Source organism: Vulpes lagopus, chromosome 4, assembly GCF_018345385.1.
Source record: "Vulpes lagopus strain Blue_001 chromosome 4, ASM1834538v1, whole genome shotgun sequence".
In the NCBI taxonomy this organism is placed as follows: domain Eukaryota; kingdom Metazoa; phylum Chordata; class Mammalia; order Carnivora; family Canidae; genus Vulpes; species Vulpes lagopus.
Genome location: NC_054827.1, coordinates 69,565,461 through 69,579,108, shown reverse-complemented (window position 1 = coordinate 69,579,108; position 13,648 = coordinate 69,565,461). Strand labels below are relative to the sequence as shown.

General features: G+C 34.0%; 1 protein-coding gene across 1 annotated transcript in view; it reads right to left on the bottom strand.

Annotated features, from left to right (window-relative positions):
- ST8SIA4 (ST8 alpha-N-acetyl-neuraminide alpha-2,8-sialyltransferase 4) overlaps positions 1-13,648 on the bottom strand; it is a 95,453-nt gene that overhangs the window by 39,979 nt on the left and 41,826 nt on the right. The window contains 1 exon segment of the mRNA XM_041752801.1: positions 10,688-10,981. Coding sequence (XP_041608735.1) covers positions 10,688-10,981 — 294 coding nt within the window.

Here is a 13,648-nt window from a genome sequence, read left to right as displayed (position 1 = left end):
TTTTGCTCCTTCTCTTGTCTCTCTGAATATTTTTCTTGGCTTACTTCACCTATGGATTGTAAAATGTAAATGGCTTATTTATGAGAAGTCAATCTAAGGTATATGGCTCTGAGTGGAATCTAGAAACTAGTTTCTAGCCTGCTCCTGGACAACATGCTTTCCAATTCTTGGTTTTTATTTAAACCCATAACTAAAATGAATTGTTAAAAGGATTTTAAAAATTATAGTCAAAGCCCTTATTCTGATACAGTATACTTTTCACTCACCCAGATTTTTAAATGATTTGGGGGGAAGGCCTTTGAGAAGAGAGAAGAGGGAGAGGCGACCCTTTCCTTGATCTCTTGCCAAAAGGGATGATGGTATGCTCTCACATGAGCCTTCTAAATATGCAACAGATTCTGTCAATAACGTGCTTCCTACATGAAAATTCTAGTACCCAAGTCCCAAGTCTTTTGCCTTATTCTCTTCTCATATATTCCTGGTATCTTGGTACCAGCTGGCATTTCAAATATCTAAGCCATAATTTGGAAATTGTAGCCTGAGATTTATCATCTAATCAACCATATTAGGAGCTATAGTTAGTTGATTGACTATGATCAATCATACAGAAACAATCTAAAGTATTCCCTTCAAGCTAAACCACATCTAAGTTATTCTATGGAAATAAGAAACTATAAATTTTTAAAGATTTATGGAGTAGTTGATTCAATAACCTTCCTTGGAAAACTCAGTATCTAGTCATGCTCACTGTTTAAAATTTCATTATTATAAATTTGCTTTTTATTTTAAATTCACAATTATTTTAGTGTATATAAGAAATCCCTGAATATAATAAATTCCCAGTCACCTGAACTTAAATGAGAATAGCTTTATGCAGATTAATTTAATACATAGTTTGCATATTGATCAATGTTCCTCTTTTTTTTTTTTTTTCCTGAAAGGTCACAGAAACAAGGGAATTTCTAAGATTATTTATACACTTTCTACCACTCATTACTTTCTGGAAAGTAGAAAGGCAATAAACAGCCAAAAGCATGTAATGAATATAACCTATGAAATTTATGAATTTTTCCTGTAGCTCTTAAATATAGCAGTATAAACATTTGTTCTAAATACTAAATTTCAGTCTTGGAATTTAAAAATTGATGAAAATCAATTTATTTTCCTGGCTAAAGTGTTTAAAATAGTCACTTTTTCTTCTAGGAAACACTATAATAAATTAATATTTTAAAAAATCACATATATATATGTACATGCAATACAGATTTTAAAAGATAATGCTCAGACAATGATTTAGAAATAACTCTAAGTTGGTAAGTTACTAAATTGCGGAACTAAGACAACTTTCTCAGGAGGCCAGGATGAATTTATAGATGTTCATTCTGGATGCCCCCAAGTGTCTCACTTCATTATTATGGTTCATTTACTTTTTAATCAGAACTTACTCTTACATTTTCATTCTAACAATACCTTAGGCAGGTACAATTTGGTAAGCATTGATTTACAATTATTCAGGTACCGGGCGCAAGTTGGTTCTTGATATATACCAGCTGATTAATTAATAAATTGCCGGGAAGATAAGCGATCTCTATTGAGATTGAAGCCTTCCTCACTGGCATGGTTCTCCTGTTTCCACATAAGCTAAATGGTAAATATAATTTCCTGTGGTACCCAGACTGATTAAAAAAAATGTTTCCTCCATCCAGCTTGAAGCCCTGCTTTTTTGATTGCTCTAAAGAACTAACCCTGAATCAGACATCAAAGTTTTGCTTTGGTACAACTTTTTCTTTTTCATAACTCCATTATCTACTCCTTTGCACCTGTGCCCCAGCCCCTACCATAATTAATACAGGGCTTTCATCCTTTTTTTTAGTTATATGAAGAGACAGATAAATCAGTCTTTGCTGATTATGAGATGTACAACATAGAGAACAAAGAGAACAATAATAATGCATTCTGATTACTGTCCTATTGGAGACATAAATCTTTTATAAAGAGAATAGAGAAAAAACATCCATCAATCTCTGAAAAAGGGATGAGAGTGAGGAATTTTGCCCAGATGGAACTTAACTTTGAGACTTGAAGAAAGAACAGAAATGATTCAGAGGGAGAAAAGAGCAAAATCCATAACAAGGGGAGAAAAATTAGGATATGTCATTGTCACTGGGTGCCATGAAGGCTTCCTCCCTACTCAAAAGCCATTCTAGTTATCCTGCAGAACCTTTCAGTCTCAATGAGAAACAACCAAGAATTAGGAAATATGTTGGCCAAGTGCAGCTAGGCAGCTGTGCTTCCAATAGCTTACTTTTTTGAGCCACACACCTGTGAGTGATTTCTCAGATATAAAACATTTTAAATGTTCACATTCCACAATGAAATATAAATGATAGGAGCTGCTAGGAAATAATACTGTGACACAAGGGTAACTGGATTATGATTTCAGAAAACACTGCAGCACCAGAGGGTAAGTATCAGCATCTCCAGCAAGGGAAGAAATATTCCATCATGGAAATATCATGAGGTTTAAAACAACTATTCTGAAGTAGTTTAGCTACCCAAAAACATTAAACAAAGATGTATGTTTTTTTAAAAGCAATATTACGGCTGTGTTGCTCATTGATCAAAATAGAAACCATTTGGAAATGTTTTTGGCATGCACCCAAATTTAAAACAAGTAAGCCATTTTCAGAAAAAATTTGGAGTGAATGTCATGATCTTCACAGTTGTTTCTTTTTAATTACTTTTCCTTGTGGAACTTTAAATTTGTCCAATATTCCAAATTCGTCCATTTAAATAACAGTGATGAACTCATATTTCCTGAGAATGGTCTATTTCAGTCTCTACTTTTGTTGGAGACTCTACTGGGAGTGGAAAATACAGATCCCGTTATGGAATTACTAAGTCATGGGAACAAATGGCACAGCATAGGGAATATAGTCAATGATACTGGTAATAGTACTGGATGGTGACAGGTGGGAGCTAAACTTGTGGGGAGCATCACATAATGTAGAGAGAAATAGAATCACTATGCTGTACATGGAAACTAACATAACACTATTGACTATATTCAAATAAAAACATTAAGGCAAAAAAAATCATACATTATAACAAGGCAACTACTGTGTACCTCTTTTCTTTCAATAAAAATGTATACTTTGGGGTGCCTAGGTGGCCCAGTTGGTTAAGCATCTGACTCTTGATTTTGGCTTAGGACAAGATCTCAGGGTCATGATATCCAGCCTTCACTCTGGCTCCACACTGTGAGTGCAGGGCCTGCTTGTCCTCTCCATCCCCTTCTGTCTCTCCCCCTCTACCTCCCCATACTTCTCTCTTTCTCTAAAATCAATAAAAATAAATAAGATATAGTTGACTAATGAAAAATTTAGAACAGAATGACAATCACACAGATAAGAGGTGAGCTAGAGATGTCATTTGATTTGATTTCTGCAAATCAATTTCTGTATTATTTCTACATTTAAACCTTGAGCTAGGAATTATGACCTTGATCATTAAATTGTGAATGAAGTACCCACAGTCTGCTAATTTAGGGTTACCTGCCCAAGAAAAACATCAATGATTCATCAAAACCCTGAGAAACTTAAGAGGGTATATTAAGTGATACCCGATTGTTATACATCATTTTTACTTAATGACAAAAAGGAAGAAGTATACTGCTCATGAAATATGCAGATTAATTAAAAATACCATCTTATATTCTGAATAAGAGGAAATAATTCAAAAGTTTTTTAGTCACTGACAGGAATAGTGCAAAAGAAAGCTATCTTCCCAAACTAGACGAAATTAATAAGAATAAATTCAAGATAGCACAATAAATACCAACGAAATAAATATAAAGTGGGAATCTTTTGCTATATATCAAGCATGGCAAAACCAAACCAATTTTTGAAAATCTCAAGTAATGACAAGTTGAACATGAATCAACATGTATTATCATTATAAGCAAAGCCAGTGTATTATCGGCACTGTGTTTGACATGAAAAATGTCTAGCAAAGCAACTTCCATGGAACACAATTTGTATATCATATGCTATATACTAATTTTTAATAGTGTATTATATTTTATATTATATATTTTGTAAGTTATGATCAAAAATAAATGAAGCTTTTTATTTAGGTTAAGAGAAGACATTTCTGAAGATGTTTGTAAAAATTAAGCACTAACGTGTATCACGGTGCTTTGAATATTTACTGGAGTAAGAACAATTGAAACACAAAACTAGTGACTCGCAGCACCTAAAAGAATCTAAATGATTATTTATGTCAATACCCACATTTTAAAAGATACAAATTGAAGCCAGAAGGATGTTAACAGTCTTATCCATGGACGGGATTAAAGTTTTTCTTTGACCTTCCTTGTATATTCAACTCCCTAAATAATTCTTGAAAATTCTTAAGCCAGTGTTCTCAGTTCAGATCAATGTAGAAATAAGTTTTAAAGAGAACAAGAACATTTTCTCAGAACCTGCAAAATATATCTGTGAACCCTAATTTGAGAAACACTGCTGCAGGTCATGGGGTATACCAACCATTTCAAATTAAAATTTCCAAGCAAATTTAAAGCAGTCATGTAGTCAGTGTTCCTCAAACTTGTACATTTCTTTTGTGGTTGTTAAATTATCCTTTAAATAAGAAATATTTGGAAGATTTGTCAAATATAAGGGTAGCATATATATTCTCCACTAAAAGATAAAGAACAAAAGTCATAAGTAGAACTCATAAAAAATTTTGAAAATCTACATGAATTGAACATATCCTTCTCTTAACAATCATTTTGGGTAGGATGTTTACAAAATTGTTGTATAACTTTAGAATTATCAACACATAGAACATTACATACTTTTGTTAATCTCAATAATGAGCAGCAAATCCTTAATCTATTGATTCATATTGATTAATACAAAGTATCTGTTTATCAGTTTAATGATAGGAGAGTTCCTATCATTGATTAATATATTGATCAACATTGATTATTGATTGATTGATTAATACAATATTGATTAATACAAAGTATCTGTTTATCAGTTTAATGATAGTAGAGTTCCTGTTGTATGAATATTGATATTGAGACAAATAATCAGGGTGCAATGACAAAATAGGACACATTATTTTTGTTATAGTAGAATCCTTCTTCCTCTGCTCCTCCCTCCCTTCCTCCACCCATGTTTATGAATGTACTCTCTCTCTTAAATAAATAAATAAATAAAATCTTCTAAAAAACATTTTATATGTCTTATATAGTCATTTAAAATAGTGTAAATAGTATCTTAAACTATACCATTGGGTTAAATGTTTGTTTCAGGATAGTGTAGGCTGTCCTTGATAATTTTATTATAAATGTAAAAGATTCTTGACTTTTTTTATATCTTGTAGTCACATTTTTAAAGTTTCAAACTGCCCCCTTTCATTCTTAAAGTCTTATGAAAATTGTTCAATTATTCACAAGGAAAATTACAAAGTAATAATTAAAATATATAATAATGTGTAGCTTTTGAAGAAATGCCAAAGAAAAACCTGCAACCCCATACCAGCTGAATACATTCACGTAGTCTCCTAAATTTGTAAATATATCTTTTATTTGTCCCCATTAGACTACCCTTTCGTTATTTTGTAAGATTGTATTAAAATTAGAGTCAGGCTATATTTTTTTCCTCACATTTTATTTAATAAGGCTTGGGAAGAATGACCATTCATTAAAACATAATCTAAGAGTCTCTTTGAGTTTTGTGACTGATGGTTATGTTTTTAGAGCTTAAAAAAAAAAAAGCCCTACAATTAAATAGATGTTTAAAGTTAGTAAGCCATCATCATTTTCAGAGGGGGAAAAAGTTTAAATAATGAAGCCTGACAATATGAAAACTATCTAAATGACTCTCTTTGTGTTCAAGAACCTTTTGCTTTACAAATCACTTAAACTTTCTACTTGTAATTGTAGTACTTGTAAGGCCCTTCACGTTTTAACACAGTGATTATGTGCAGTAAACTCCGTGGACTAGGTGCTCTAAACTATTAGAGACAAAAAACTCCAGTAATCAACAGAGGCTATAAAATTCTCTACACTATTTTCCTGAATTTGTATTAACCACAGTGTTTCAGAAAGATGTAAAACAGTTACTTAAAAAACAGATCTTCGGGGAGTTTGCTCTTGCTTTCATATCATGTGAATCTCTGTATCATCAGCATTCACACTTCCTTATTTTCCTTCAGAGTTTCAGTAGCTTTGTAGAGCACAAACATTATGTTGAAATGCTACGTTGCATGCATTAGTATGTTCGTTTCATTAATTCCTTGAGTGAAATTACTTTTCACATATACCACGTGTACAAATTTCCAACGTATTTGAAAGGTGAAAGGCAACTCTGAAACTACTTTTATAACTTGGGTCACAGTTTTTAGAATTCAATGTACTTGTCCCTTGAGGGGGAGAATGTAGATATATGAGGAGTAAAGTAGCAAGGTAAGTTCCTCCTGGAGAATTCAAAATAAGTCTTGGTAAAAACACCTATAGCACAGTTCATCAAAACATATATACCATTAACTTCACCAGTGGTCAGAAGCTTGTTTTGCCTTGTTACTCTTTGGAATAAAATGCTTAGGAATTAAGTGAAGTAATTTATAATGGTTATGGAAGGAAAGTGGCTAAGACAAAACATAAAAGGAGAGTATTGATGAACTAATTATTAAAAAACTCTGCTTTTTCCTTATTTAGAAAAATCTGTAAAAGACCTGAATTCACAGTTGTTAATCATGTACAACTCTATCTGTATTCTAATTTATTGAACATGCTCCATTTCAACAATTCCTCTTATTTTGTGTTTTGACATTGATAATGAATGGAGAAATATAGAAAACAGAATTTAGGGTACAAAAGTACTAGCTCCAACACCTATATGGAGAGGCAAAAGACCAGAATAGTCAACAAAATATTGATGAGGAAGACAAAATTTAGAAGACTGATATTTCCTGATTCAAGACTTACTGTAAAGCTAGCATCATCAGGACAGCATGATGTTGGTGATGAATAGACAAATAGATCAAGAGAACAGGTCAAGAGCCCAGAAATATATCCACACAAATATAGTCCAACTAATGTTTGAGAAAGAAGCAGAGGTAATATAATGGAGTAAAGGTAGTCTTTTTTTTTTTTTTTGAAGATTCTCCTCGTGCTATCTTGCACTGGAGGTTGCTGGGAGAACCCAGGCTGCATGTGCTGAAACCTCTGCTGTGTGCCCCACAGGTGTCCCAGAGATATTGTTTTCAACAGATGGTGCTAGAACAATTAGACAACCACATATTAAGAAAAGAAACTAGACGTAGATCTTAAACCTGTCACAAAAATTAAGATGGATGATAGATCTAAATGTGAAATGTAAATCTATAAAAATCTTAAGAAGATAACATAGAGGAAAATCTAGATAACTTTGGGTTTAGCAATGACTTTCTAGATGTACCACCAAAAGCATGACCCATGAAAGAAATCATTGATAAGCTGGACTTCATTAAAAAAAAAAATAACTCATGCTCTACAAAAGAGTCTGTCAAGAAAATGAGAGGACAAGCCACAGACTGGAAGCAAATATTTGCAAAAGACATACCTGATAAAGGAGTTCTATCCAAAAAATACAAAAACCTCTTAAAGCTCATCAGTAAGAAAACCAACAGCCTGACTAAAAAGTGGGTCAAATACCTCAATGCGCTTGTCATTGGAGAAGAGATAAAGATGGCAGATACTCATATTAAAAGATACCTTCCATCATATGTCATCAGAGAAGTGCAAACTAAAAAAGCAATGAAATTATCACTACTTAACTATCAGAATGGCTGAAATCCAGGACTGAAAGCACCAAATGGAGAGAATGTGGAGCAACAAAAACTCTTCTTCATCACTGCCAAGAACATAAAATGGTACAACCACTTTGGAAGACAGTTTGGCAACTTCTTGTAAAACTCAACATACTCCTAACATAAGATCCAGCAATCGTGCTCCTTGGTATTTACCCAGATGAGTTGAAAACTAAGGCCACCCCAAAAACCCGCACAAAGCTGTACATCACAGCTTTACTCATCATTGCCAAAAATTGGAAGCAACAGGTGAATGAACAAATAAACTGGCACAGGCCGACAATGGAATATTCTTCAGCACTAAAAAGAATGAGCTGTCAAGCAACGGAAAGACACGGAGGAAGTCTAAGTGCTTAGTGCTGAGTGCAAGAGGCCAATCTGAAAAGACTAAGTGCTGTACGATTCCTACCATGTGACATTCGAGAAAAGGCAAACAATAGAGGCGGTAAACAAACAGTTCTTGCCATGAGTTAGTGGGGAAGTACTGATGACAGGCCGAGCACAGAGGACGTTTAGGAAAGCAAAACTACGCTGCATGTTACTGTAATGGTGACTCCCTGTTATCATGCATCTACCAAAACCCACAGAATGTGCAAACCCAGCATGAACTGTAAACTATGGATTTTGGGTGATAAAGCCGGTCAGTGTCAGCTCATCAGCTTTAGCCAACGTCCAGCTCTGGTGCAAGATCTTGATGATGGGAATCTGCACACCTGGGGGCAGGGAATGTGTGGGAAGCCTCTGTGCCTCCCTCTCAATTTTGCTGTGATCCTAAAACTGCTCTAAAAAACCGTCTATTAAAAATCGTACTAAATCAGAGCAATCTTAAATTTTATCAGTTTTTCCTATAATCAATGAGTACTTACGTCAAAATATTTGCTTTGGAATCTTAATAAGCTCTCACTGGAGTGTGTATGTATATGTGCATAGGTGTGTGTCAGAGTGTGTGGGTATAGGACCAGACAATAAGATAGAGCGTCATCTCTAGAATCTTCTCACACTCATATGATATTCAGCATTAACACATCCAGAAAATAAGTTGTGTTCTTAGGACAGTGATTTATAAAGTTACCCTGTTAAAAATACATTTTCTTTCCTTCAGAGTCAAATTGTGATTACTAGGAATCTTTGTAACTAAAAGAAAAAAAAACTACTTATCCTCCAAATGAATATATTTTATCTTACTTTGTTGAAGCTTCATGTCAAACATGAAAAGAATGAATGCTGAATAACCATGATCTAATTATAAGAATGCAATTTAATTGTGTACAGAATAACCCAGTCCAAGACACTGTCTTGAGTCTTAAACAAGGAAATGGTAAATCCCGGAAGGAAAGTATCATAATAACAAAACTAAACAAAACCACCTTAGCTCAGTCCCAATTATAGTACACGAAGCAGACTAATTTTAACTCTGGGTTTCAAGACCTCTTTACTCTTAGAACTTACAACCGTTCTACTTAATTGGTCCCTTGAACTTGCCCTTCCTTACACGGCCCCTGATTATGCCCTACGTCTTCATCATCTTATGAGTAACTTAATCAAGAGGTCTAGTTGGTCTTCATACCTCTAGTGCCCCTTCTTGCCAGGGCAGAGTCATCTTTTCCAGGATTTACTCTCCTAAATTCATACATATAACTGTACTTTATGCAAATAAAAAAAAAACAAAATTCATTCTCTTCCTAACCATATCACAAGTTATTTTTCGAGCTTTGTATTCCAGTGCTGCACAGTGGACTCCATTATTCCGCAAGTTAAGCATATACTTAATCATTTCCTTGTCTCGGTTCACTCTAATAATGCAACAGTATTTCCTTGTGTTTGGCTTTCTCTGTCACCATCTCTGTCTCTCTGTCCCTGTCTCTGACTCCTTCTCTTATCCCTGATGAATGGCTATTTTGTTTTTCAAGTCTAGTTCAAATGTTAGACTTTTTTCTTTGCTAATATGAGGAAAAAATTCTACACTATTACCATGTGTTTGTGTCCTAGCTAGTTGTATATGTGTCTGTTTCTACTGCAAAACCTATGCATTCCTTTATTTTTTCTATGCTTTCCTTTATTTTTATTTTATTCCTTTAAAGCAGTGATCAGCCTTCTTTATTTTTCTGTCTCCAATATTTGACACTCAGTAGATATTCAGTAAGTATATATCATTGCTTCTCTTTGTATTATGTATTTTACACATTTATACATATGCATGAGAGAATTTGGCCTTTGGTCACTTGCTGCTTTTAAATAAAAATCCATTTCTTAGGTTTTGCATCTGGGCTTGTATTAATAAAAGGGAAAAGTTGACTTAATTCATAAACATGGCATCTGTGACTTGCGGGGGTGGAGGCAGGGAGCATTAAGGCATGTCACGTCAGCGAGCCTTCTCTATCTCGGGTAGGCCTCTTAACTACAGATGGGGCTTAATTGCTCCTTAAATATATCTAACATTTATGCTTCCACAATATTGCCCAGTACCCATTTAGCACTTCTGTTGGTAGTTTTCTTACCCAAGATTCATCAATTTTACTATGAATCCTTACTATTCTTTAACACAGCAAAACATAAAATCAGTAGTTTGTTCATGAGCAGACATAAATGAGTGAAAAGCAAATATTTGCTTTTTCAAGAAAGAGAATGAGCTAAAATAATACGGTACATAAACAAAATTCAAGGGAGTGGAGAGAGTAATATATATATATATATTATATATATATATATATATATGGAAACATATATCCATTGGGAGATTCTACTGAGGCTCCCTCCTGTCTCCGGAAAATATTTAGTTATGTGTTCCATTGTGCCAAGGACAGACTGGTCCTTTCCAGACACTTACCCTCTGACAGCATGAATAAGTCTCAATGATGGATAGGCAGTTCGCACTTTGAGTTTATTCTTAAGGATTAATGCATTAACCCACTCCACGTGCTTCTCTCCTCCTTTGACCATGAAAGCAGGGATCCAAAGGACACTGTCATTCAGCATAGAAAGTCTATGCACAAATTTTTCTCTGTCACTTTCATTCCGAAAGCCTCCAAATGCTCTTTGTACAACTGATGGATTCATGGTAATAAAATCTGATTTAGTTCCCACATCAGCAGCAAACTCCACCACAGGGGCTAGATTACACCTGAAGAGGAAAAAATTAACGGACAAATGAAAAATAAATATGAAACATCCACTCCTACAGTAGTGCACATAAAAAGAACAGGGAACAAGCATTTTTTTTTTCATCAGGTTGAGGAAAAAAAGATAAAATTCCTGGTAAAATTATTTTCAGTAAATTACCACATATTCAGGAATATTGTCTTCAATAAGCATGTGCTGTCCTAGTATAGGGCTCAAAGTGTCATTTATATTAGTTCAACCTGTTGTCTAAAAATATTCTTTGCTGTTATCTTCATAAACCCCCATGACATGAATTCCTATTAGGTGAATTTATGATGGTAAATTCACAAGAGCTCAGTTGCCATGCAGTAGGCAATCTAAACCACATGCTGTTCCACAAGTGAGTAAAACATATTAGACTTGATGTTCCAATCTGCACTACTTGTCAAGCTTAAGTCATCTTAACAACTTTATAAACATAATTAAGTGAAGGTGGCTTTTCGGTATCCTGAGGTTAAGCGAAAGTATAATTCCCTATCGTATTCTCCATGAACATATTTGTGATGGCCCTCTACAGCCCTAAATGGGAAAAAAGGTTAGAAAAGTGGAATGATCACATTTAATGTGCCTTTTTGAGATACTAAATAATTCAGAAAAGCCCTTACTACCAAATAGCTTTTTGATATTTTTTAGCACATCCTGGATTTGCCTATCTTCCCTGCTAACACGCCACATGCGCTTTGCCAAAGAGGGAGAGAATCTGATGTCCTTTTCTTTCCAACTGAAGCTCCAGGGCCTCACAAAGTGCTGGCACCTGATTTTACTCTTGTAAGCTGATTTCATTCTTATACTGAAAGAGAGCTTGGAAAAGCACCTTGAATTTTGTCTTCACCAGTTGGTGATGCTCCTTTGATTCTATCACACAGATCTTTGGATGCTCGACTTAAAGGACAGTTTAAAAAGATTTTTAATTTGCTAAAAAATAAAGGGGGGTAAGTTTTAATTAGTTAATAAGTGAGAAGTTGGATTTGTAACAAACAGGAGTTTGCTAATTTAGAAAAAAAATCATTTGAATCTACTTAATCCAACCCTTCATGAAAACATATACACATACGTACACACGATTTCTTTTTATTTTTCTTTCCTTATGTCAGCCTTTAAAGAAAGGGGGAAATAAACTGATTTCCTCTTTCTGTACTTTTGCAGGTTTGACAGCATGAGGAAAGTTCCTCACAATATTCTTCCTTGTCCTCTTTGCCACTCTAATTAAATTCTCAAAGAAGTTAAATTTAATTAAAGAGTAAAGTGTGTGCTCTGATATTAAAAATATTGGCCTGTATATCTTTCCTTATCTCTCTTAATTAATATATCTATTACTTTCTAGATCCCTGACAACATTTAGCCACCACAACAAACATCTAACACAATTAAGCGAAGTCTGTGTTATTTAGGCTGAGCTCCTCAGAGAAAACAAATAAAAAATAGCACATCATATTATTTGGGAATAAATAATGTTTTCAAGTTATGCATATTTACTTAAGCCCACTATATTATATGATATTTATTTGTCTCCAGCCATGATCTATGCCCTATACAAGATTAGATATTATTCATTTCCATCACAGTAAGAATATTATGAATGAGACTGCCTTGGAAGATAGCTACATGTGAACAGAAGCCAAAATGAACATCTTACTGTGGAACTCATGGAAGATTGAGGACATGATGATTTTTCAAGTCCAAAACTGTGCTCCATGCCAACCTTAAAAATAATCTAAAAGTCTAACCAAGTTAATTATAAAATGAATTTGGAAACTGTGGGGAAAATACATTCCAAACATCACCATTACCGACACTTCTCCTTCCTTAGGTAAAAATAGACAACACTTGTTAAAATTACAGTTAACATGATATATCTTTCCAGTAAAATAATTCCCCAGCAATTCTTTCCAGAGGATATCTATGGTAGAAAAATAACAGCTATACTTCATTTTCTCTATAATTATAAAAATAATCAGAGCCACCCCAGTTAAAGAGAACAAAAATAACATTCTAGTGCATTATCTTTTCAGGGAAAAAAAAAGTCACTTAGTTACATTATGCTTTTCATTATTTTTTCTTATCATTTATTTAAAAACACCTCTACTCCCACATTGACTAACACTTTTTAGGATTTTAGGATTGACTTTTAGAATTGACTCAGCATATTTCTTAAACATAATTGTCTAGCCACGGGTCTTTTAAGAGCTTATAAGAAATTCATTGGTGAAACTGGGTGTTGAAAGACAGGTACTTTCCACTAGGAGGCAAAATTAAGAGAAGAATATTTCTGGAGAATAATATTGATCTAGGAGACAAACCAATGTATATGATGCAAAGAACGCTAAATGATTGTAGTGCTAACTAAAAGAGTACCACAGATCAAAGAGTAATTGATTCATATGAGCTTTATTGTAGAGTTTTTATGACTTCCACAGAGCCCAACCAAGCTCTGTGAGGTATGGAAATACAGGTATTGAAAATAGCATGACAGAAGGACACATCGTAAAATATAATGCATGCTAGCCCTAGGAGTCCAGTATATTCATTTTTCCTTGGAATGATTATGTCTAAATTTTCACTGGAAGGAAAGATTAACATCGTGTCCACATGTGGTCAGTAAATTAACTACTCTGTAGTTGAGTCAGAT